The following is a 27,138-nucleotide window of genomic DNA, read 5'->3' as shown; positions in this document are numbered from 1 at the left end:
TGCTTTTTTTCACAGGGCAACTGGACTTCATTTTTTCTTTGAAGAAGTTTTGCTCCTCATCCAAGCAGCTTCTTCAGCTCTGACTGGATAGTGGGGAATGGCAGGATTTATACTTTCAACAGTTCCAAGAAGGCTCAACACCCATTTGCACCACTCAGGTGACCCTGATGACACAGATAAGCCTCCAGGGGCTTCAACGATTTGCTAAAAGAATGCAAATGACCAGCTGTCTACAAGGAATATAAATCCTGCCATTCCCCATCATCCAGTCAGAGCTGAAGGAGCTTCTTGGATAAGAAGTGAAACGTCTTCAACCCCCCCCCCAAAAGTCCAGTTGCCTTGTGAAAAAAGCACCTTTGGAACACCTGTTAGACTGCATCTAAAATAATCTAAGTTGTGGGCACCATGTTGGTAAAATGGAATGTATCCAGTGGAAACAACTAACAAAAGAGGACAGGAAGGAAAAAACCATACAAGGGCCAATTAACAGGACTGATTGAAGATAGTGGATAAGTTTTGCCTGGAAAAAGGAAGGTTGTGGGTAAAAAAATAGGAGAAAAATGTTCTTTTGGAAAGTACCACACCAAGATGAAGTCAAGCAGGTTGATGCAAGCTTAGCTGATAAGGCTGTAAATATGTGCAAGATGAAAAGAGTTCTAAACAAAAAAAAAGAGGAGGTAAACCATAGAGCTCTAGCACAGACTTGATGCCTCTATTAGCAAAAGACTTTATTACAGAAATTAAATCTGCTGCAATAGCAAAGAATTTTTGCAGTGCCATTTTGCAGCAACTGAGCTGTAGAGAAATCCTCTCCCAGAAGATTTGTAATGGAATTCATTTGTGGGCTGTTTTAAGAATTATATCAAGAGCTGTATAATTATATAAAGTGCTCATGATGCTATGTGAAGAGCTTTAAGAAAAACCCAATACTGTATAGTATTCATAATCAGACTTTTCAGCATTGGAGCAAAGAGAAGGATTGTATTACGCTGGCTCTCCTGAACTTTTTTCCCCCTTAGCCTCGAACAAAACATGTATTGTCATTTATATTTGGAAGAATGAAAATTTGAAATTTGAAAGCAGAAATATGCAATTGAGGTGTAAAATTGCACACATTTTCAAAAGTCCAGTGGGACAAATTGGCGGTTATCTCAGGCATCCTTCTGTTATACAATATCGAAGATGGCTTTTTTATTTTATGGCACACATCTCCATTACATTTCTGTTTTATCACTGAAAAACTTTAAATGCAGCTAAGGCAGACATAAAAATGTCTGTTAGTTGTCTTGTACACTCTTGCAGCATTATTAAAGGCATTCTAATCTTCTGACAGAATTGGAACACTTTTTTTTGATAGTTAGAAACTTAGGGAGGCTCTTGCTGCTTTTAAAATGATTTCAACCACTCTGATCTTATAATTCTGGTATGTTCAAATTGCCTAACCTCCTGGAGACTTGCTCTGATTGAATGGGCATGGTCTCTTTCCTCCCAAGGGGTGAGTTTTGCAGCTGGGTTTGGCTGAGCTGTAGAAAGGAATGGAAGCATATGAGACATGCAGAAAAATCTTTAAGAAAAGTGAACATTTTAATACTGAAACTTTGTAGATTGCTTCAGTTAATTGGCCAGATGGGTGTAGGAAACAATTTGTATAACTTGCAGACAGTTTCCATTCTTGACTAACCATGGGAGAGGGCAATCAGTGGAAAACCACATGTAGGTTCACGCAAAATCATATGCATATATCACTTGTATTTGTTTGATTGCAATTGCTTGAATACATGAATTTATGCATATCTATGACACTATTTATTTTTGAAGTAGGCAGCGTTACACAAAGCACGGGATAAAAAAATAATGAGCAAGAGAAATTAAAGACAGAAAATAAAAATAATTTTAAGTCAACCTTACTTATATTAACACCACTCACTGTTTCTCTTTTATTTTTGCAAACTTTTGCTTTTGAGACATCTGTACCCTGATTCATATCTTGCTTGAATATAGAAGGAGAAATAGTTTCATCTGTGACATCCTTCTCATTTAGTGCAATGTATATTCGCTACACATAGTTTACATGTTCTAAAGAAACCATAATGCGAAAAAGCACCAAACTGAAAAGCACAGTTTTTTTTCTGAATTACATCCTTTCAACAATGTATTTTGTTTTAACATCTTATAGGAAGAGCCAGTTAGCAAATCTAAAATCTGCGCCAATGTTTTTTGTGGAGCTGGCCGGGAATGTGCTGTGACAGAAAAGAGTGAGCCAACCTGCCTGTGCATTGAGGTATGACATAGACTATCACTTTAACAGCAAAAATCCTTTTATAGCGTAAACATTTCTGTCAGTAAGGTGTTTTTTTTTTTTTTTGCTTGTGGCAGTTGTAAGTCATATAGTCCTGCAAACTCTTCTCAGCCATCAGTAGACATATACAGATAAACTAGATTTACACACCATTCAAAAGAGACACAGCAAGCTATTGTATATAAACAGGGATCAAACCCCATACACATTTGTACTAATGATGTCACATATTTGTGTAACAAAACATCTACAAGCAAACAACTAAACTCAGAGACTACCAACAGTCTTCTGACTTTGTCTAAACCAGGGGTTCTCAACCTTGGCAACTTTAAGACTTGTGGATTTCAACTCCCAGAATTCCTCAGCCAGCTTTACTGGCTGAGGAATTCTGGGAGTTGAAGTCCACAAGTCTTAAAGTTGCCAAGGTTGAGAACCCCCTGGTCTAAACCTTTATGTCAGTGTTATCAGTAGTCACTGTTACTATGACAGCAATAGACTCGGAGACCTGGTATTTTCTATTGGTCTGGACTTTGACTCCCATCAACCTTAATCAGCCTGAAGAATTGTATGATTCAAAGTTAGATCCTTGCCTTAAAATGCTTAGGCAGACTTTAAAGCAGGATTAGGACCCTATGGCTCTTCAAATTTGCTGAACTATAATTTCCAGTAACAAATCTTTTTAAGTCTGAATTGTGGGGGTAAATTATCCAAGACCCTTCTTTTCCATGGATAGAGACTTCCTATAAAACCATCAAGTACAGCAGAAATTATGTATAATATTCTTAATTGGGTCAAAGAATTCCTGCCAAAAAGTAAGGGGATGTAGTTAAAGTAATTTTCATGCTCAAATATGGTTTTCATTAACATCTAGAGTGTGGCATGGAACAATCTTACTGTTCCCATACATATAGCAAGTTGAAAGGCTACACTCTATATGCTATATTTATATACTTGTCTTGATTAAAATTGTTTCAGGAATAAATAATTTCTATTATAAATTCATGTAATTAGTTACTGAAAAGCAACTCAGCTTAACTAAAAAAATATTATTTTACTAGCAGAATTTAGTTTAACTGGAAACATGCCATTGCACAATAAAAGAAACAGATGCATTGAAGTAGATCCAGTGATTGTTCTCAGGCATTTGTTTTGAGGGAATTTTAAGTCAAGTTATGTGTGCAAACCTTCAGATTTCTGTAGCAAATAAAAATATGCAATCAATTGGTTGCAATCTAACATGTTAACTTCTAGACAGCGTCTGGCTCTACAGGAGGTTCAAAAGCATTCTGAAGAACAAAGTTGACAGGAGACCAATATTCCCATTCTAGCAATCCTGTGATAGAGGAGAATGATTCTATCTTGTCATATTAACATTTTTCAATGTTATTAAATCAATAATAAATTATGAATAAATTCAGTCAGAACAATGCAGGATAAGATATTGCCAGGGACTGCTCTTGTCTAATAATGGATTAAAAGGGAACCTTGAGTGAGGGTAAATCAGGGAAGGATATATGTTTATATACATATAAGAATTTACGTTCAAGCTCATGTATGCCAAGGAATAGTTTGGGGAGCAGGTCTGAAAAGCAGCCCATGTCCCAGGACCCAGTTTTTGCTTCAGTAAGCATTTGAATTGCATCTCTGCTATTAGAGTTCTTGCTGGGTAGTTTGTTTTTAGTGGCACCTTCACAGCCTTCCTTCTGTCCCAAGTCCTCAATCTTCTAGTCAACAGTCCCCAGTTCCCCCATCTGCACTCCCCTGACGAACACATCCAAAAATTTTCTTTATTTATTTATATCCCACCTTTATTATTTTTTACAAATAATTCAAGGCAGGAAATATATTTACATTTCTTTTCCCATTTGTGGTGTTTGTAAATTTTTTTAAAGAGAAATGGATGCCTGAAGCCTTGCATTAATTTTGCTTATTCTTCTGTTAGTGCCATTACATTCAATAATTTACTTCTATAACATACAGCATCATTTGCAATCAGAAGATAATTTTCATCATAATAATAAAGGCTAAGCCTCCAGAAACACACACACACAATTTCCTTGAACATTATGCAAAAGAGTATAACCAAAATAAATTCTAAAGGGAGGCCTGAGATTTTGTTGCTTTGCAGGAATTTCAGAAAGCAGAAAAGTTGCTATTATAGTAGCTCTCGGGAATTGATGATTAGAATAGAGAGACCCCTAACTCTGTCTTATTAAAGTTTTTTTTTGTCCTTCACCCTTGAAGCTGGTAGAGATTTCACAATAGTTATGAAGAGAATTAAAGAATCACAGGAGTAAAGCCTATTATAGTTATAATTAAATATAAATATATAATATTTACATAACTATTACAATAGCATCATTGGTATTAGATGAATTGTCTTTGCTGGCCATTTGTTATTCAGCAATTCGTGAAGGGCCAAAGAGTTCTCTGCCCTTTTCCTCTAAAATTGTGAGGCAATGCAGTATCCTCCTTCAAACACAAAAAATGTTCCATAAGACCCTTCAGTTTTAACAGCATGTGAGATCATCTTTTGGTTAACTATATTTTTTAATAAACCACAAATGGATTTATACAAATCATTGCCTATGTTCATATGACACACCCAGGGTTAACTTTACTCTAGTTTATTTAATTATCCCAGTTCTTTAATTCACATGACACACTGATAGGATGGATTGAGGTTGGAAAGCACTTTAAGCTAAAATGTGGTTAATTGGTTTATAGGTAGGTATACCACATAATCATTACCATTAAATCATGATTCCATTTACCATGATTTCTAAACCACAATGGGCAATTTCATACAAGAATAGTTAATCCAAGGAAAGCATTTGAATCCAGGCAAAATCAATTTTATAATACCTTCATGACCTGTCTGTACCATTTATAATCTAGCCAGTTCACATCATTCAAGATAATGAAATTACCAAATTAGAATCTAATGCTAAAAAAGTAGATTGATCAAGTTATTCTGCAAAGATTCAATTTTCAAAATCAAACTCAGGCCTTCCTTCATGAGTTCCTTGATTCCCCCTTTTCCGCCATTTTCTTTTATAGAAGTGTAAAACCCACAAGAGGCCAGTATGTGGCAGCAATGGCAAGACATACCTGAACCACTGTGAGCTGCACCGTGATGCTTGCCTCACTGGTTCCAAGATCCAGGTGGACTACGATGGCCATTGTAAAGGTAAGCACCTGGGTGCACCTTGGGCTCCATTAAAGTGAAAATATGTGTATAATAATGTATAATAATAATAATATGAATTATTCTTAGTAAGAAGTAGAGTATGAAGGAAGAAAAATGTAAATAAGAAACAACGGGGCAATAAGGACAAATATTCTAAAGAAGAATAAGGGGGAGAAATGTAAAGAAGATTACCATTACGTAATCGCTGTTAAAAAAATGAGAGGAGTATATACTGTGTATGTATGTGTGTTATGTTTTGTTTTGTCTTGTTGGTTTAAAAATAAAAAATATATAAAAAAAAGTGAACTGAATTCTATGAGGCCTGAACAACAAGTCTTAAACCTTATCAGGCAATTAAAATTAAAGTTACCAATCAGTTTTGAAATTCTGCTGATGAAGATTTGGGGGGGGGGAGAGGTTGGACACAGCAAAGCAAGCCATAATATGGGATTTCAGATTTGAAGACTCAGCCTGCAAGGACTGAGCAAGATCCTGAACAAGAATGTGAATAAAACAAGTTGATGAAACTTTGGGTACAGGGTGTTCTGGGTTCAACTTGGACCATCTAAGCTATTTCAGTGTTTACAGTTTTGTTAAAGTGCATTTACTATTGTAAAATTTTATTTCTATGGGACTAAATGCATTTTTGAAAATATCTCATCATGCAAGGATATATTCTATTTAAGGCAAAGACGTTTAAATTGATTATTGTGATAGCCAATATAAAAGGTTTTTCATTTACTGTTGATGTCCTATATTACACAGACAATAAAAAGGTTTTTTAATGTAAAAAAAAATCCACAAAACCAAAAAAAAGTAGACGATATTTAAAACTCAAACACAAAGGAATGGGAAGTAATACTGCTCTTGCCACCTCAGTAAATTTAGCACTGAGTAATGGAAACATTATGAAATTTTAAAAGTTTTGCTTTGTAAATATAAATATTAAAAAAGAAAAAGTGAACAATTTTCAAGGATAGAAGGATAGAAAAAAGAAATGAAAATAAGACATTAGTCTATAAGAAATTTAAACCTTTAATATATTGTTAAACCTTGACCATACAGAGTAATCAACCTTTTCATTAGATTTATGAAGAACCAGTTCATGAATACAAGGTGAAATATTATAAATCCAGAATGGTTCTGTCTTTCCAGTGTTCAGTAATAATCTTTCTTGCGGCCTCAAACAGAAATATAATAGAAATGAAACATAAATATTATATGTTTGGAGATTAGGATGCAAATTATTACTAGCTTTTATTTTGAATAATTTGTTTCGCAGTGTGACCTCTAGTAGATCTGTGCATTTTGTCACCTTGATCAAGCAGCTTTTATTCTGAAGAAAAACTAGCCCTTTTGTGATTCGGTCACCCAGTTAGCTCATTTTGAGCTGGAGCCTTCTCAACACCATCTTTTGAAAAGAATCAGCCACATCTTCTTGGCTTGGGCAAAGAGTAGTAGACATTGACAACATTTTATTCATTCCTCCACTTAATTGAATCCACATGCTTTCTACAATATTTCCTGGTTCATTCAACTGGAATTCTAAGCAGGAATGAATACTTTTACAGTAATGTACAGTGTAATTCCTCCCCCCTTTCTGTTACTGTTTGTTTTGAACAGATGACATTGTTTAATGGCTATATTCAAATTATTGTAGTCATATCATCTGATCTCTGTTAAACTTATTTCCCTTTTGTACCAAGAGCTCACTCATTTATTTCTCATAGTAGATTTTAGTACATATGCAGGAAAATCTTTGCAATTTTATAAGCCAATGCTCTTTCTCATTTTTAATTAGCTAGTTTAAGTAGCCATTACAGAAAAAATCCAGCTTCTTTCTACCATGGTGTTCTGGTTAGAAAGCCCTCTGAATTGAGAATACATCTAGTTTTTAAAAACATATTTTTACCAACACAAAAAGAGAAACATTGGAGGGGAAAAAAAGAAGCACACAAAAGCATATCTGCCTGACTAATCTGATCTTGCAGGCTTGGTGTGCTCTGGGCTTCTTACCAATTAAACACTGTCATCTCTCAGAATGCCTGTAGCAGCACCTACCCTCTAGAACAGGGGTAGGCAACCCAAAACACTCCAAGAGCCACTTGGACCCATTTCCCACCAAAAACAAAACACCGGGAGCCGCAAAATCCTTTTGATATCTAAAATGAAGATAACACTGCATATATCCTTTTTTACCTTTATTATAGGTGTGTGTGTGTGTTTGTGTGTGTGTATATATGTGTGTGTGTGTGTATGTATGTATACACACACACACACACACACATATATACACATACATACAAATACACATACAGGTAAAAAAAGGATATATGCACTGTTATCTTCATTTTAGATGTCAAAAGGGTCTCTCTCTCTCTCTCTCTCTCTCTCTCTGTCTCTGTCTCTCTCTCCCTCCCTCTCTATCTGCCCTTGGTCTGCCTGCCACTCCTCTTCCCCCACTCTCTTTCTTTCTCTCTCTCTCTTTCCTCTCTCTCTCTCTCTCTCTCCCTCCCTCTCTCTCTTTCTGTCTCTCTCTCCTATCTGCTGCTCACCTGGCAAGTTTCAAGCTGTTGTCCAACAACCTCCGGGGTAGGCAACCTCGTCTCTTTTATGACTCATGGACTTCAACTCCCAGAATTCCTGAGTCAGCCTAGCTGGGCTAGCTAGCTCTCTCCTGCCCTTCCTGCTTCCTGCTTCCTGCAGAGACGCAGCAAAGGGAGGAGCTCCGTCCAGAAAGCTTTTCAGCTCCACGGAGAACACTGTGAGTGCAATCTTTTACACACACACACACAGAGAGAGAGGGGGGGGAGGGCAGGGAAGCGCAGTTGCCTCTCTCTGTCTCTGTCTCTCTCTGCAAAGGCAGAGGAGGCTGGGAGCCACCGGGGAAGGCTCAAAGAGTCGCATGCGGCTCCGGAGCCGCAGGTTGCCGACCTGTGCTCTAGAATGAGGCTCCCCTCCAAGATCTGGGTGGTCCCCACTCTGTTGCCGTATAAGAAAGCCGTGAAGGAAATTAAATATCAAAAAATGCTGTATCAGTAGTATCAAATTCTTAATAATTCTCTATGCATGACTTGGTCAAACGTAAATGAGCACTTCATATTAGTAGGTTATTTATGCCATGGTTCTAGGGACTGAAGAAAACTCTATAACAGTGTCACTCAACCTTGGCAGCTTGAAGATGTATGGATTTCAACTTTAAAAATTCTGGGGGTTGAAGTCCATATATCTTCAAGTTGCCAAGGTTGAGAAACATTGATCTACAGGTTTTGCAAAGGGGAGGATTCCTGCCTTTACCCCAAAATTCCATCAATAAATGATAGTGATCAAAGACTGTGAGGGAGAGAAGCAGCTTGAAAGTCTATTTAGACGTTTGCTGCCTTCCTGGAGCTCATATTCTGGATGTAATGGAAAGGCTTCCAAGAGTCTTTAAGGCAACAGACAAGTAATTCATTTCTACCTATCCACAGTAAAAGAAAATGGTACGTGTATTTATTAAATTTCTATATTGGCCGTCTCACTTAGATGACTCTATCTGATATCATCAGATAAAGCTTTTGAAAATACTGCAACACTTCACCAGTATGAAGCACTGGATAAGAAGGCGAAGAGACACAAGTGGTGATTTTTTAACTTTTCTTATTAAAAGGCATGGCTCAGGAAAAGAGAGACTATTGAAAGTATGTAGGGTGGACTGTATTACCGTTAGACATACCTGGCTGAACAATGATACCAGTTATTGTACATTGATGTCTCAGTGTCAAGCTAGAGTCAAGTGATCCAACAAAGGTAGCTCTATATTGAGGCCTCTGCTATTCAGAAAACAAACTGGGTAACAGTTAGAAAATATGATTACACCTTCTCATTTAGCTACTGCTAAGTTGGAAACAAAATAGCCTTAAATGAAGAATGGAGAGAGAGAAAGAGAATTCAGATAAAGTTTTCTCATATGCTATGCTAGCATTAGTCTTATTACCATGTTGTTATCAGGTGCATGAAATTGGATTGTAAGTGTACGTGTTGTTAGGACAATGATTTTTAATATTTTTATTAATATTTTTACCATCATATTTGCAAATGGTTGCTAAATAAGGTAGCTGCTAAACAAGGCACCTGGAAGGAAAAAAATGGCAAAGAATACTTGGAAGTGTTATTTTTAGCTTGGAGAAGAAAAGTTTGCAGAGACATAATAGTTCTCCTCAAGTATTTGGGAGGCTATATAAGGTTCTGCCCCAGCTATCTTCTCAGGAAAGCATGACTATTATTTCAAAAGGAACTTTTACTGAAAGTGATTGCAGAGGAGCCAGGCAGAATCTGAAGTTCCCGCATGAATTGTTATGCTAATTTCCTATTGTTCAAACCCCACCCCAACGTCCCAGTCCATCATGAGCCAATCCGCTGGCATGAAGGGGTTATGAGAATTCCGAGATGAGAAGGTAATAACAAGTCGTCCTCCTGGCACCGTGACCTTGGTAACAGGCTGAAACTGACCGGAAAGGAATCCATCCAGATGGCCCTGATAGCCCATCCCCCCCTCTATTTCCCATACAGATACATCAAAGCAAAAGTTACAAATTCTTAAATTCCCAAGTAACAATCCCCCTCCCATCGGAATGGGACCTGACTGGCTATTGTTTAGAGGGGGGGCAGAATTACAAGTAATCCTCGATTTATGACCACAATTGAGCCCAAAATTTCTGCTGCTAAGTGAGACAGTTGTTAAGTGAATTTGCCCCATTTTACGACCTTTCTTGCCACAATTATTAAGTGAATCACTGCAGCTATTAAGTTAGTAACATGGTTGTTAAGCAAATCTGGCTTCCCCATTAATTTTTGCTTCTCAAATCACAAAAGGTGAGCACGTGACCCAGGGACATTGCCACCGTCATAAATATGAGTCAGTTGTCAAGCATCTAAATTTTAATCAAATGACCATATCTTTTCCTATTAATAGAGAAGAAGTCTGAGAACTTAGCTGCAAGTCCAGGTAAATATGTTTTTATGATGTATTTTATTTTTTATTATTTTATTATGCATTTTGATTATTAAATTTGTTCAGTTTGTATGAGAGAGAAAAAAATCCAGTATATTTACACAGTAATAGGGTTTGGAAACATGGACCTGATATTTGGAGAAGTGTTTTGGAGAGCAGATTGTCTGTTCCTAGATGACCTCAGACTATCTTCCTAAAACATGTACCATATTCTGATTATCATATTCTACCACTCTGCTCTTCATTAAACATTTAACATTTTATAAAGTTTAAAAATGGAATGTGGTGTATATTTTTTTTAAAAGTTGCTTATTTGAAGATATGTTTGTATTATAAGCTTATCCACGTAAACTTTTAAGAATGGTCTTCTGAACCCAATTTTCTGGATTGATATGCCACAGAAAAGCAATAGGCTGATTTTACACAATGCCGCAATCTGAAATGTGATGGCTCACCTACAGTCAAGTGTGTCATGTGAATTTTTAGCCAGGGAATACAGTTTTAAGCTCAAGCAGAGGATTGAGGAGTAAGGGAGTTTGGGTTTCATTTGCTCCAAACTATTTATTTAATATAGATATAAGAAATGGAGGGATTGAATGGCTTGTTATGATTAGGGATTGTGGCCTAAATTTTAATTAATTGGCAGGCAACCATTCTAAAGACAGTGGCAGTAGTTGTAATTATGGCAGTAATAAACTCTATTAATATTTTATTTCTCTGAGGCAAGGACATCTTCAGCAACTGGTTCCAAAATAGGGGGCATGGCTGGGTGACTGAATCAGCACCCCTTTTAATGAGCATGCAATATATGTGGCACATTAAAAAGAGGTGGGGCTTTGATCACCCAATTACTTCCATTTTGAAGCCAGGGACTCTCAGTGTGGATACCCACCCTCCAAGGGGAGGGATGATGAGCAGTGACAGTTTATGTTCACTAAAGCAGTTGAGCTAGAGGGAAGCCCACCAATGACTGCAGCCATAAGAAACAGAACCAGGATTAGCAACAGGGTGATGATCCTAAGGAGCCATGGTTCTCTTTAAGCCCCTCCCCCTGGTCATTCAAGAGGAGTCTGTCGCTGTATCTTTCCCTCCCATCCCTTGCCTTTTTTTTTACATACAGACTCCAAAATAGACAGACAGATAGACATACATTGTATATAAATAAAAATGATCCTACATTTAAAAAAAAATCCCCCACCCCCAAAATTCAGAAGAATGGCAACAGCTTTTCCAACTAATACATTTCAAAGGCACAAACTGTTTAATACCTAAACATTTTTTAAATTTTAAGAAATAAAATTTGTTAGGAAATTAGATTTTTAGATTAGATTTTTCTGACATTTTACCACCATAGACTAAGATGGTTCTTCTCTTACAAAGCCCCTCAAAAGAAGAACACATAGGAAGAAAAAAAGATATAAGCAGAGAATCCAAATATGTAGTAGTTCTTTAGCCATTGCCCTAATGAGTCTATGACCAAATCATCTATTGTCAGTCCTCCCAGGTGAACCAGACAGGAAACATAACTAGATGAGCTAATCCTACTTTATTGTAAAGCTACATTATCAGAACCTTACAAATCTGAAAGTATAAACTTACCGCCACCACTTTTAAGTGCTTGATCCATTAGTATGGGTCCTCCATTCTTAAGAGTTATCCCTTCCTCATATTCATAATCTTGATTTCTAAAACAGGACTATTGAATATCCCTGAAGACAAGGGGAAAAAAATCTTCTTTCTCTTCTCCCCTTCTCTAATTCTTTCAACTATTTTTTCCATTCTAATAAGATTCAGTCATATCACTGAAGCACATTGAACTGAATATGAATGCAGTCATATCACTGAAGCACATTGAGAAGTCTAAATGTGTTAGTTCAGCTGAATCACTAGGATAGGGTGTAGTATTTTAATAATCTTATCTCTGCATATAGATTAATATTCATATTAGCACAGTTTGCTACAATATCTTCCAAGGAATTCACTTGTCTATTAAAACAAAGTAATTGAAAATCATAAGGGACTCAGGAAAGCATTGAATCCATCTCCCTGTCTAAGGCAATGGAAGGCTTTTTCCCCTGAAAGTAGTTTCTTTCAGATGTGTCATACACCTAAAGAATAAAGCAAATAAATATATTCCAATCCATTTTCTTCTAAAAATTAAAATAGAAATTCTCAACTTTGCTCCATTATGACCCCTTTGGGAAAAAAAAGGTTATTTGGGGGGTGGGGATCAGAGCTAGGCAAGAAGTATAATTGGTCACTTTTAATAATTTCATTTTTAATCTGCACGGACAAAGCAGTTTCCAAAGCCCCAAGTGAGTTTTTACAGCACTTAAATTTTGCCTATACAAGCCTGATCAGATTTTCGCAACTTCCCCCTCTAAGTTGCTCATAAACCCCTAGAGGGTCACAGTGTTTGGAAACACACAGTTTATAATAAAAATGTTCTCAATAACCTCTTTTTTTTTAAAAAAAAAAAACATTTTCCCCTTCTCTGTTATTTTTTTTGCTTCACATTTTTGGTCCTACCTCCCCACCCTTCAATAGTGGTCTGCTATCAGACTGACCGTGATGAACTTCGGCGTCGTGTCATCCAGTGGCTTGAAGCTGAAATCGTTCCTGATGGGTGGTTCTCCAAGGGCAGCAACTACACAGAAATCTTGGAAAAGTACTTCAAGGTAGTTGATGTACTGCATCTTAATGTACTAGCTTAAGGGGTCATGAATAATTGTTTTGACTGTTTTAAAGTGCTTTGTATTGTTTTAATTGTTTTTATATTTTGAAATTATTAAGCCACCCAAAAACATTGATCGAGATGGGCAGCTACAGAAATTGAATGAACAAATGAATAAATGAATGAAAATAGATACTAAGGGATAATCGATTTTCCTTTTTTGAGAGTACAGATAATCCTTGAGTTACAAATGTAATGGAACTTGCCAATTACATTCATAACCTGAGGATTTGTTGGAGTGAATCACATTAAATGAACATGAAAACTCCCTACCTTCGCTCATGCATTTGCTAATCGAATGTGCGGGTCATTAATAATAATAATAATAATAATGGTAAAGTTGGAAGGGACCTTGGAGGTCATCTAGTCCAACCCCCTGCTCGGGCAGGAAACCCTACACCATTTCGGACAAATGGCTGTCCAGTCTCTTCTTAAAAACTTCCAGTGTTGGAGCATTTGCTGCTTCTGGAGGCAAGCTGTTCCACTGATTAATTGTTCTCACTGTCAGGAAGTTTCTCCTTAGTTCTAGGTTGCTTCTCTCCTTGATTAGTTTCCACCCGTTGCTTCTTGTCCTGCCTTCAGGTGCTTTGGAAAATAGCTTAATTCTCTCTTCTTTATGGCACCCCTGAGATATTGGAATACTGCTATCATGTCCCCTCTTGTCCTTCTCTTCGTTAAACTAGACATACCCAATTCTAGCAACCGTTCCTTATATGTTTTAGCCTCCAGTCCCCTAATCATCTTTGTTGCTCTTCTCTGTACTCTTTCTAGAGTCTCAACATCTTTTTTACATCGTGGTGACCAAAGCTGGATGCAGTATTCCAAGTGTGGCTTTACCAAGGCATTAAAGTGTGGTATTAATACTTCACGTGATCCTGATTCTATCCCTCTGTTAGTGCAGCCTAGCACTGTGTTGGCCTTTTTGGCAGCTGCAGCACACTGCTGGCTCATATTTAAGTGATTGTCTACTAGGACTCCGAGGTCCCTCTCACAGTTACTACTATTGAGCATGGTGCCACCTATGCTGTACTTTTGCATTTGGTTTTTCTTGCCTAAATGTAGAACCTTGCTTTTTTCACCATTGAATTTCATTTTGTTAGTTAGTGCCCAGTGTTCAAGTCAGGTATTTCGGGGTGGGGAACAGCAGGGGGCCTAGTGCTTCCGACCACCCAAGACCTCTCCCAACCCACTGAGATATCTCATGCTTCGCCCCCCCACCCCCAATCCTGCCTGAACTGGTCCACTTACCTTTGGAAGATCTCAATGAGTTGTCTCTCTAGCCTCTCTGCTACAGTTTCACCTTGAGCAAAGGCTTGCCGAAGCCTAGAGGGAGATTGTGTCCCTCTAGGCTCTGATTGTCTTTGCAAAAAGTCCTTGCTGCTGAAAACCGAGCCATGCCAAAAATGGAGCCTGGGAGAGATGCAGCAATGGCTCCGTTTTTGGTGGCAAGGGCTTTTTGCAAAAATGACCGGAGCCCATAGGGACGCAATCTCTAGCCCCTGCAGTCTTTGGCAAGGAAATGGCAAATGGAGGAAAGGCCTGAAGAACCGAAGCCTTCCCTCCATTTGCAAAGCCTTTTGTCGCAGATTTTGTCCAGGCATCAATTCGCAGAGAACAGAGACCTAAAGTAGTACGAGATCACATGAGATCAGTAGCGCGAGATCTCATGCTACTGATCTCGTGTGATCTTGCGATACTTTAGGCCTCTGTTCTCTGCGAATGCACTGAAGGCCTGAAGCAATGAAGCAAGCAAAGAAAGCGAAGACTCGCTAGATCTTCGCAAAGTGTGTGTGTGTGTGTGTGTGTGTGTGAAATAGGAAATAGGCAGGGTGAATGTTGCAGTGCTTCTGCAGTCGTTCGTAAGGGTGAACGACTGCTGTTGTGGTGCAACATTCGTAACTTCAGGAATATTGTAAGTACTTGGGGGATTATGTTGTAACATTGAACGGTTGCTAAGTGAAATGTCGTAACTCGAGGATTACCTGTATCAAAACTAATGCTAAATTTCTGAGAAAGGAAGCTTAATAAGCTTGGTCTGAATTTCAGTAAAACATTGTTTGTAAGCTACCCAGAGTCCCCTCCAGACGAGATGAGCAGCACATACATCCAATCAACAATAAATAAATAGCTAATATTGGAAATAAAAAACTTATTTATTTATTTTATTTTATTTTTAAAATTTATAAACCGCCCCACTCCCAGAGGACTCTGGGCGGCTAACAATAAAAACACCATAAAACATAACAAAACAAACAGTACAATAACAGTCATCCAGGGGTCAGATTTTATAAACCCCAGGCCTGCCGGAAAAGCCAGGTCTTAAGCAGCTTACGGAAAACCAACAGGGTGGGAGCAGTCCTAATCTCCGGGGGGAGCTGGTTCCAAGATGTGGGCGCCATCACAGAGAAAGCCCTCCTCCGCGGCCCCACCAAATGGCACTGCTTGGCCGATGGGACCTGAAGGAGGCCCAGCCTGTGGGATCTAACCGGACGAAGGGAACTATGAGGTAGTAGGCGGTCTCGCAAATAGCCTGGCCCTGAGCCATATAGGGCTTTAAAGGTAATAACCAACACCTTGAATTGGACCCGGAGACCAATAGGCAACCAGTGCTACTCACGGAGGATAGGTGTAACGTGGGTGTATCGAGGAGCACCCACTATCACTCGCGCGGCTGCATTCTGGACCAACTGTAGTCTCCGAATACTTTTCAAGGGTAGCCCCATGTAGAGCGCGTTGCAGTAGTCCAGACGTGAGGTGACAAGAGCGTGAGTGACTGTAAGGAGAGCCTCCCGGTCCAGGTAGGGTCGCAACTGGTGCAACAGGCGAACTTGTGCGAAGGTCCTCCCAGCCACAGCCGTCAATTGATGTTCAAAATTCAGCTGTGGATCAAGGAGGACACCCAAGTTGCGAACCCGCTCCGAAGGGGGTATATTTTCCCCCGCAAGAGTCAACACTGGACAGTCGACATGATCCTTGGGAGGCAACATCCAAAGCCACTCGGTCTTGTCAGGATTGAGCCTGAGTCTGTTAACCCCCATCCAGACCCTCATGGCTTCGAGGCAACGGCCCATCACATCGGCCGCTTCACTGAGAGAGCTCGGGAAGGAGATATATAGCTGGGTATCATCAGCATACTGATGAAACCTCACCCCGTGCTGTCTGAAGATCTCACCCAGCGGCTTCATATAAATGTTAAATAGGAGGGGGAAGAGGACCGACCCCTGCGGCACACCGCATTCAAGGGGCCTCAGGGTTGACCTCTGCCCTCCCACCAATACCGATTGCGACCGGCCAGAGAGTTAGGAGGAGAACCACCGTAAAACGGTGCCTCCCACTCCCACCCCTTCAAGTCGTCGCAAAAGGATACCATGATCGATGGTATCAAAAGCCGCTGAAAGGTCATGTAGCACCAAGAAAGAGGAATAACCCCTGTCTTGGGCCCGCCAGAGATCATCCATCAGTGCGACCAAAGCGGTTTCTGTGTTGAAGCCGGGCCTGAAGCCAGATTGAAAAGGGTCTAGATAATCCGCTTCATCCAGAGACCGTCGGAGCTGGAGCGCCACCACTCTCTCTACAACCTTCCCCAAAAAGGGGAGATTGGAGACTGGACGGAAGTTATTTAAGTCAGCCAGGTCCAGGGTAGGCTTCTTGAGAAGGGGCCTCACAACCGCCTCCTTCAAGGATTGCGGGAAAGACCCGTCCCTCAACGAAGCATTGATCAGCACCTGGAGCCAGCCTCGTGTCACCTCCTTGGCAGCCGAGACCAACCAGGAAGGACACAGGTCCAATAAACAAGTGGAGGCGCTCATTGCTCCCACCGCTCTGTCAACATCCTCAGCAGTCACAGACTCAAATTCATCCCATAAAACTGGGCTAAGACCTGCCCCAGTCATCTCAGAAGGCCCTGCCCAATCGGAGTCTAGGTCTGTCCGAATCCGAGCAATTTTGTCTGATAGGAACTGCACAAATTCCTCTGCTCTATCCTGTAAGGGCTCCCCAGCTTCCCGAACGTTAAGTAGGGAACGGGTCACCCTAAACAGGGCGGCGGGGCGAGATTCTGCAGATGCAATAAGTGTGGAAAAATGCGAACATTTTGCCGCTCGTATCGCCACTAAATAAGTCCTAATATAGGCTCTTAAAAGTGTCCGGTCGGATTCGGAGTTACTAGCCCTTCAGCGTCGCTCTAGACGTCTCTTCTGACGGTTCATCTCCCGTAGCTCCTCAGTAAACCAAGGTGCCCTCCGGGATCCACAATCACGGAGAGGTCGCAAAGGCGCGATCCGGTCTAACGCCCCTGATGCCACCTTATTCCAAGCAGCGACCAAGGACTCAGCCGGTTTGTGGAGGAGGGAATCAGGAAAACCCCCAAGCACTATTTGGAACCCCTCCGGGTCCATTAAATGCCTGGGGCAGAACCACCTAATTGGTTCCGCCTCCCTGCGGTGGGGGAGTAGGACCGAGAAATCTAACCTCAACAGGAAGTGATCCGACCATGACAAGGGAGAAGTAACTATACCCCTTAAATCGAAATCACCTCTCCACTGTCCCGAGAGGAATACCAAGTCGAGCGTGTGTCTTCCCCTATGGGTCGGACCCTGAATTATCTGGGTCAGGTCCATGGTTGTCATGGAAGCCATGAACTCCTGAGCCACACCAAAGGATTTGCCGAGTGATGGCAGATTGAAATCCCCCAGCACCATAAGCCTGGGGAATTCCACCGCCAACCCAGCTACCGCCTCCAGCAGCTCAGGCAGGGCTGTTGTCACATAGCTGGGAGGCAAGTATGTCAACAACAAGCCCGACTGAACCCTTGAATCCAACCTCAAGAGAAGGGACTCACACCCAACAACCTCTGGGGCAGGGATCCTGCGAGGTCTCAAGGATTCTCGGACAAGAATCGCCACTTCCCCACCCCTTCCCTAGAGTCACGGTTGGTGCATTATCTGAAACCCGTCTGGGCACATCTCTGAGAGAGGAACACCTCCCTCTTGGCCCAGCCAGGTCTCAGTAATACAAGCCAGGTCGGCCTCCTCATCTAGTATCAAGTCCCGGATGAGGGGGGCTTTATTAATAACCGACCTGGCATTAAGAAGCAGCAACCTGAGGCCAGGGTCCTGAACACCCCCCTCTCCAGGTATTGGAGAAGAGTCCAAGGGGTCGGAACAAGTAATCGCTTTAATGCAGCGAGTCCTTGTTCCCCGAAGATGGCCCACCCCTTGGCTCCCACCATATCTACCTCTCCCTACGATAACCAGGATGTTCTGGCCCACCTCCACCCCCGAAGACTCCCCACCCACCCCGCAGGTCTCCCTCCCACCATCCCCCCCCTCCTGGCAGTCCACATCTCACATTCAAATCGAGCCGGGAAGTACATCTGGCCCCCCCTCCACTTCTGTTTACACACTCAGCAGAGGGGGCACCAGTTCTCGTTTCCAGCTCCATCACTCACACCCATACACACCCTAATACAATAAAACTAAAAAGAAAATTAAAAACAATCAATCATACAGTCAACATACACTGGCTGAGAGATTCTGGGAATCGAAGTCCAAAAGTCACAAAGGGCCAGCCCCCCCCCCCGGCAGCGGCGGCGGCAACGACAACGGGATGGCACCAGCCAGGCCCCTCGTGGTGCGTGGCAGCCCCACTGGTCTCGCAGAGCCGGACCGACGAGCATGACCACACGGTGAAGGGGTGTAGCCCGCCCGAGGCCATGGGGAGAGAAGGGCCTGCTTTTTCTCCTCCTCCCTCTACACTCGTCCTCTGGCGGCGGCGGTCCTCCCGCGAGCTTCCAGCTGGGCAGTGCCGGTGCGGCAATATATTGGAAAGGATATGAAAACTCGTATGTCTACAAATAAGAACAGCTTGAGCTATCAAAAACAAAAAACAGCAATGTACCATTGTGCTGACGTCTGCAGTTGGATGTCGGTATGCAGGGCCGCACTCTTGTGGATGGGGAGTGTAGAGTGCTGAAATCTCAGATTTTCCAACATGTTTAAAAAACCACTGGTTATCAAGCCTGTCAGTTTATTTCAGGGAAAGAGGGCTGATGGAAACCTTTTTTAAATGCTTTTTTTGTGATTTTACAGAGTTTTGATGATGGAGATTCCCGCCTTGACTCCAACGAGTTCTTGAAGTTTGTAGAACAAAATGAGTCAGCTGTCAACATTTCTACTTATATGAATCAAGAGACCAACAAGCTTCTCAGGTAGCTTCGAGCAGAAGAACATCAGAATATATAACTATGACTGCAAAAGATGATTAATTATGGAATTCCGTGTTGAGAAATGATTTTTTTCCACTTTGTAGACCTATTTTGGAAGCTTTGATTAAAAACTGAAGAATGGCAGAACCCCTGAAAATAGTTACTTTCTTGCTGTCTTGCATTTCTAAACACTCCCCAATTTCTTCCAGTTTTAAAGCATTGTTTAAACTTTGGCAAAGGCTGAGAGCACTGGAAAGGGGAAAAATGTTCCTACCCTTTTTTTTTCTGGAACGCCTATTGGGCTACACATAAATAATGTTGGAGAAGCTTATCTTTTTATCCACTTACTCAAACTTTTAAAAATAAGGTTTGAAGAGAGATCTAATCGCTGCCACATAAAGTCTTGTTATAGTGTAGTTACCTAGTTTGTTGAGGGTTCTTTTTTGGAAATGAACTTTCCCTTGGAGGGTACACATTTATCTTTTGTGTTTAGTGAAAGGGATGGAATAGTTTTTTGTTACTGGGAAAAAAGTCTGTACAAGTTGCATGTATTATAGCCGGAAATTCTGCATAAATTAGAGAATGGAGGGGAAGGTTTTTGAAGGTGTTTCCCAATGTGATTTCTTTTCTCTTAATTTGTTGTTTCATGGAAAGTCAATGACTTTTTCTACACTTTGCCCATGGTAGTTTAGAGAAGGGAGATGTTGTATGCATTTTGGGACTGTTTACTTTATATGATTAGGTTTGAAGAGCAGAGTAGTGTAGAATTTACAGGAGGGTTTCTTTTTGCCCTAATATGTCATTCTCATAGGTTGACTTGGTGAGGTGCTTTTTAAAGAAGTATTTTCTATTTTGTGTGCCACATAACTTCCCATGATAATTATGGAGTTTAATAATTCATCAGGAAGAAGGGATAATCATTCTGCTTCTCGTGAGTACTAGAAACAAGCAGCCATATGGAAAAATCCATTACCACAAGATGTAGATAGCCCAAAAGTCTGATTCATATGAAGTGATCTGACATGGCAGCAATTGATAATTTGAATATTAGCCATTTGCACTTTCCTGTGATGTATTTGGGAGTCATTTCTAGATGGGATAACCCTGTATTGTATGTCTTCTAGGGGACTCTGTGTAGATGCTCTCATTGAGCTCTCTGATGAAAATGCTGACTGGAAGCTGAGTTTCAATGAATTCCTGAAGTGCCTCAACCCAACCTTCAATCCACCAGAAAAAAGTAGGAGCTCTGTCCCTGCACAAAACAGTCCTGAAGTTGTTAAAAGAGTGGGGAAAGTTGAGTACGAGTGGGATAGAAGTAATATGTTGCACTCTTGTTTCAAAATGTAGTTGAAAGAATTACAACATACTTGGATTTCTGGCCAAATTTGGACTTTTGACAATATGTATTGCATATTATAGAGCAGCGTGGTGGCCTATGGTGAAGACGCTTGCCAACCACTTGGAAGGTTGAGAATTCAATCCTGGGTAGCGGCAGATATTTCTCTCCTAGGGCGCAAAGAAAAAATATCTGCTGCAAAGTCTGTGGTGTCAGGAAAGGCATCTGGCCAGTAAACACTCAGCTCCATCCAGTCGCCCGGACTCTTCCCCAAATTGTGAATAAAAAAGGAGATGAGCACCATCCCCTAGAGTCAGATACTTTACCTTCATATTTCTTCCCATGTACATTAACAGCATCTTTTTTATGGTTATTTAGAATGTGCCTTAGAAGACGAATCATATGAAGATGGAGCAGAGACTCAAGTGAACTGTAACCGCTGTGTCTGTGCTTGTGGGAACTGGGTGTGCACTGCCATGACCTGTGAAGGTATGGACTGGAAAATTCAGTCATTTTAGAAGGATTCACCCCACTGTTCAAAGAAAAAAAAACATGTTCTGTTTCAACGAGTGGCTTGACTAAATTAATGAAAATGCTAGAGAACAGGGAAAAGTAGAATAACATATTGATCTCACTAATAGCACATCAAGCCAGATTAATAATTTTTGATCAAGCAAACTGATTTTCTGGGGTGAAGAACCTATTGGATACAAAGAAGGCAACAGAAATAATGAATTCCATAACTGATGAATAGCTTGTCAAGATCATAGTTTTCTCATTTAATCCACTGTCTCACGCTGAACATTTATTTGTCTGTTGAGGAAAAAACCCCTTCAGCAACTGGCAGCTGAATTTCTTCCACATATAGGTGTCTGTAATTGAGATGGATCATAAGACCTTGAAAAATTGAATATACTTGTTTGTTTGGAACCTAGTAAATCAGTAATTCATAGCTGTCAGTAATTAATAGTTAAATATTACTGGAGAGGGGGAGCCAAAATTAGGGACAAGAGATTTTGCAAAATTTAAGGAAAGGATTGCTTTATCTGAATCAGAGTGTCCAGTCAGAAATTCAAACTTGCTGGACCTCCCATTGACAAGCAAGGGAAAATCAATATTACAGACTAGAATGACTATTTCAGACAAAATAGTTATTTCTAAGAGGGTAAAGATAATTTGTATGACTGCAGAAGCATATCCATTGCAAGGGGAAAATTGAGGAAAATTCATTTAATTGTCATAACTGCAGAGCAGAAAATTTGGAGGGAGAATATCAAAGATATATGAATGTTCTTTAAAGCAGGTTAATAAGAAAGCAAAAAGGATGCCTTGATCCCTTTCACATGGAAGAACTGTATTGATCCAAAATTTGGGCTGCCTTTCTGGATCCCTATTATTCCAACAGGTCTTCAAGAGTTGAATTATTTCTGAGGGCAATCAGCTCAGCCTTCAGTTTAGAGGAAACGTGCAACAATTTTTATCTTCGAAGCTGCAGGGTGAACCACTTGGGATTCTCTTTTTCTTTCCAAAAGCCAGAAATATTGAGTGCTACCAAATATAGGAACTGCTTTGCCAAGCACAAAGCAATAGCTTGCCTGTTCTTTTTTCCTTAAAAATAGTAAAAGCTATCCACAGAACAAAAACTTTCCCTGGAAGAACAGTGAAGGTTGGGTTGTGTGCTGTTTTTGACTGAAGGCAGTCAAGATAGATAGTAGGATCCTCTGGCCCATCCACTGCTAAAGATGGTACATTTCTCCCTTATGTTTTGCCAAAAGATCCAACATCCATTGTTAATGTGAAAGAACACACTACAGCTTTGTATTGCTCTTTTGTTGAGTATGTGCATACTCAATGTGCATTGAGTATCGTAAACTCTGTTTCTGCTCATAGGTAAGAACCAGAAGGCCCCTTTTCAAGAGCAGCCTGAAGAGAAGCTGACTGAAGAAGAGCTAGCCAGATATGTTCAGGAGCTGCAGAAGCACCAGGTTAGAAGGAGCTATGTGTACAAGCTTATGTATTTCAGTACATTTATTCTACTAAAGTGCTGTGAAATTCCTAACAATTTAAACCTGTCATTTGTTGGCTGCTAATATACCTGAAACCAGCATTGTATGTTGGCAAACAACTAGAAATTTGATGGAGACAAATGCATGTCATTCCATGCAGATGAACAAACCATGATGATCTCAAAACGATGAAATATATGCCATGACATTGCAATGCAAACTTCAGACTCATAATTGTGTTTTGATGTTGGATGCAAGTAAATAAATCATATGGTTTGCATTACAATGTCATGCTGCTTGTTCTCACATTTGCCCTCCTGTACAGGTGAATTGACAAATTGTTAGAAGGGAAATATCACTGCACTACTTTGGTGCCAAAAGTTTTGATTGAAGGCAGTTTTTAACTGGTACACGAAAAATATAAAACAAATTATAAAATTACTTCAAGCCATCAATCATAAAAATCTTTATACATTAGTAAGAACTGAAGAATTATTGAAGGAGTACCACTATCTTACGTGCTCTGCTGATTTATTATATCTGCCTTGCCTTCAAGAGAGCATATCTAATATTTCCTCCAACTTGTCTATGTGCCATGGGAAGGAATCTTCTGTTGTCTGTCCCAAATCACCCAATGTTACAGTAGATGATTCCTGGGTTCCAGTAATTTAGGAAACAGTATTTTTCCTGTCCAACTGTTTTCCCTCTTGCATAATTTTGTATGCCTCTGTTATGTTCCCATTTATGCATGTTGTTTGTACATGAAAAAAAAAATCTCTAACGTGTTCCCCCTTTTCTCATAAAGGAGTAATCCATTCTTCTGAAAATCTGGGTAGTTCTCTTGAGATGTAACAGACAGAACCATACCCTGTAAATAAAAAAATAAATACTTTCTCAAGTAACCCCAGTTCTTGCACATATTCTGCACATATCAGTGTACTTTTCTGTCAGATGTGCATGCAGATGTACATGCAGATGATGCATTCATCTGGCATATTTTTTTTCAACTTCCCAGTCTAACCAGTTTTTTCAACTTCTCAGTGACCTCCCATTGAAGTATTAACTAGGTCTGCCTAAGTTAAGCTTTTGAGATAGTCAAAGTTGATTGGAGCTGCAGTAAAATATAACATCCTAAAATGCTAACCAATGTTACTTACAGGCCAAAGTTAAAAATACATCTAATACAGTACTGTGAATAAAAAAAAGAAAGAAATTACAAGACATGCCTGAAACATAATGAAAGGACAAATTACTTCAATAAACTATTGCTATAAATTTTGCGACCTTATTGGAAGTGTCTGGAAATTAGTCAGGGAAAAGGAGAGTGTTAATTTCTTAATCATAAGAAAAAATAATTTTTTGGCAACTGGTTTTATAAGATATGTTTACTTTTGAGTGTATAGTGAGAACTTTAGCAGTCCATGTGATCCAGATTCTGTCTCTGTATCAAAACAGTGCAGAATTTATGAGGGAGGCTGGTTTGTGTGTCCATTGTCACCCTGGTGGATAACATGCTATTTGGAGAAGAATGGGGCATGAAAGATGTTGGAATATCTAGGGATAATTTGGGAGGGGTGGGTGGTGTAGAGGTGGGAATGTCTTAGTCCCAAATTTTCTACTTAAATTCAGTCAAAGCTTTATTAAGGCCAATGGCGCATATTGACAGAATGGAAAAGCCTTAGCAATCATTATTATTTGGACATGAGGGTGATTGACTGCGGTATCTGTCACTAGTTACTGGGGCTGATTTGGTAGATGTGAGAGTGTCCCCTTCCTCTCTTACTGCTCCATGTGCATCCCTCCCAATACTGCATGCTTGTGGAAGAGGATGGCCATATCATATAGAAGGGCTGTACGATGTTTCAGTCAAGGGTAAATGATATCTAAATCCTGTTTTCTTTCTTTCTCTTATTTTTCTTTAGGAGACCTCTGAGAAGATCAAGCAAATGACTACCAAAGAAATGTGAGAGGAACACACCAGAAGGCAAAGTGTGTTACCTGTCTTATCTACCAATTTTCCTTCAATATGCAAACATGTTTAGAAATTATTGCTCAGTCACAGATATTTACATTATGTAGCAATGGGAGGGAGGTAAAGGAAAATGGATTCTTTTGAAATTTAAAAGAACCTCCCCTCAAATAGTATGGCTTCTATAGCAAGGAAATGAAGTTGAATTGTTAGCAATTAATGAGGACAGAAAATTACTCCAGTTATGGAGCTCTTAGAACTCAGGGGAAGCATCACTGTAAACTAGGATCATGGTGTCTTCTGTGGAAGTTGTACTGATGGTGGAGCATTGCCCTTGCTGCCTCTTAGGAATCTCCCTGACAGCCTAAAATACTTTTTCACAAATATTACTATAACTGGAGGAGCCCAACAAAGAAAATGCAATAGCTATGCTTATATTCCATGGCATATCACCTTTCTACACTCCATTTTGATATGTAGTCTTTCTGTCTTCTTCTGTCCTTCACTCAACTTTTTTTTCTATATGGAGTTTCAATCAGCTCCTGTAGAATGTCCCCTAGCCCTGCCATTGATTAATGTGCATATCAATGAGAGTCCCTAGTACATATAGAGCAAGCTCTTTATCTCTGCCAGAAGCCACCTAACTCCACCATGAGCTTCAAACTGACCTCATTTTCTTTCCTCCTCTCTTTGCAATGGTGCTACAATATATTTTCTTATCACCTTCTTACACTCTTTTTAATTAATGATTTTTAACGGAGCTTTTTGTATCTTTGATTTATATTGTTTATAGCTTCTGGAAAATGATGTACTTCTGTGTTCATGCTTTATATTATAGCTACATGTATCAAGGAAGTAAAATCAGTTCAGCACCAAGGGGACCAAGATTGTATATGGCTGTTCTTAATTTGCCATTGCACCTTTCACTGTAAACAGTATGGTACTTGCATGGACAGAGCAGAATAGAGTTTTCGAGAGAGATGCCCTACAGCTTCCTACAGCATCATTCTTTCAAGGAAGTGGGGAATGGGAAAAGATGCCATTCTTGATTTTATTCAAGAATTCACTCAACCCTATTAATTAAATAGAAGGAAACAGTAATGTTTGTCAAGCATGAAGTAAGTACTCCCTGTGCTGTTGGGAAGATAGATCAACAAGAAACATATGTACATATCTAGTGCTTTATATTGAGGCACTGCTGCTGTCATTCCCAAGGGGAAAGATATATACCTGAGGTTTGCAGACTTAGAAGTCGTCTGATGGTTTTTGACAACTAGTCCCTAAGTAGAAAAGGAAAATGCACATTATCATAAATGCATTGAATGTTTTGGTGCAAAATCAATCTGTTTAGGAATTTTGGCAATAAAATCAGGAGATCCAGTCTCCTCACTTGTTATAACAAACATCAAAAGCATTGTTGTTGTTCTTGCATATGCTTAAGAAAGAAATTGGATTCTTGTTTCTTTACAAGTGAATAGCTTGAGGAGGGGATTGTATTAGAAGACCTCCAAGTTTCTAAATCATGTTGAAGAAACTCATCATTAGGATTACATTCTGTTGGATCATATGTACTGTAGAGTCCAAAGAAAGCTCCACCTAGCAATATATGTTTTTGATTTCCTTCTCTTTATAAAAGAATTATCTTCAGAACTACTTGAATAAAAGTTGATTCTTCCCCAAAAGTTAAGCAATCATATCGGATGGCCAAATAGTACATGTGCTGAAGTCTTGTTTTAGCTTGGTCTGATCACTAAGATATATCATTGTACTGTAAGCATGCTTTGGTTTGAAGTCTTAATATTCTTCCCTCATAATTTAGTCATAGATTTAAGTGTAACTTGATGGAATATGTACTTTATGTACTATTGGAGCAAATGCAAGACAGTAACATATCTCAATTGTATCTAGCCTGAGGCATGACTTTAGCTATTTTTTTCATATTAAACTCTATACACTCAATAGCATTGTCATGGTTCTGATCGACAGAGACAAATAAAGCAGAACTCCGAGGCTTGCAAATTCCTCAAAGAACATTTTTATTGATACAGAGTATTGGTACTTCAAAAGTGAAACCAAGTCTGAAGAGATGCATAACAAGTCCCCAATAAAAGTTAAGAAATCTCACCCCCAAAACTATGCAAGCAACTACGTTTCCCCACTCAGCTTGTTAGCGGGCTTTTCATGAAATGCCCAGCCTGCAGCCGATGACCTTGGTTCCCATGAGAGAAAGTCCGAGAAAGTCTGTGCTTTGTCTAGCACAACACCTGGCAAACCCCGTGTCTCCCTGCTATGTGGTAACTAGGAATGAGAAGGAAAAAGATGGCTGCAACCATGCTCATTCTAAAGTTGACAAGTATCACAAGAGCTTCTTCAGAAGATAATAATGGGAACATGCATGATGCTAAT

General features: G+C 39.9%; 1 protein-coding gene across 1 annotated transcript in view; it reads left to right on the top strand.

Annotated features, from left to right (window-relative positions):
• The window catches only part of FSTL1 (follistatin like 1), a 36,889-nt gene extending 10,198 nt beyond the window's left edge, over positions 1-26,691 (top strand). Inside the window, exons 3-11 of the mRNA XM_039366644.1 lie at positions 2,177-2,281; positions 5,360-5,489; positions 10,444-10,476; positions 13,030-13,160; positions 19,306-19,424; positions 20,546-20,658; positions 21,136-21,246; positions 22,648-22,742; positions 24,686-26,691. Of these exons, the coding sequence (XP_039222578.1) occupies positions 2,177-2,281; positions 5,360-5,489; positions 10,444-10,476; positions 13,030-13,160; positions 19,306-19,424; positions 20,546-20,658; positions 21,136-21,246; positions 22,648-22,742; positions 24,686-24,730 (882 nt within the window). The 3' untranslated portion in view covers positions 24,731-26,691. The remainder of the gene's footprint in view (positions 1-2,176; positions 2,282-5,359; positions 5,490-10,443; positions 10,477-13,029; positions 13,161-19,305; positions 19,425-20,545; positions 20,659-21,135; positions 21,247-22,647; positions 22,743-24,685) is intronic.
• Positions 26,692-27,138: the final 447 nt, after the last annotated feature.

This window comes from Crotalus tigris, unplaced genomic scaffold (genome assembly GCF_016545835.1).
Source record: "Crotalus tigris isolate CLP2741 ecotype Arizona unplaced genomic scaffold, ASM1654583v1 scf7180000020347.5012614909:4044961, whole genome shotgun sequence".
Classification (NCBI taxonomy): Eukaryota; Metazoa; Chordata; class Lepidosauria; order Squamata; family Viperidae; genus Crotalus; species Crotalus tigris.
The sequence above is the reverse complement of the archived record's forward strand: the minus strand, read 5'-3'. Positions and strand labels throughout refer to the sequence as shown.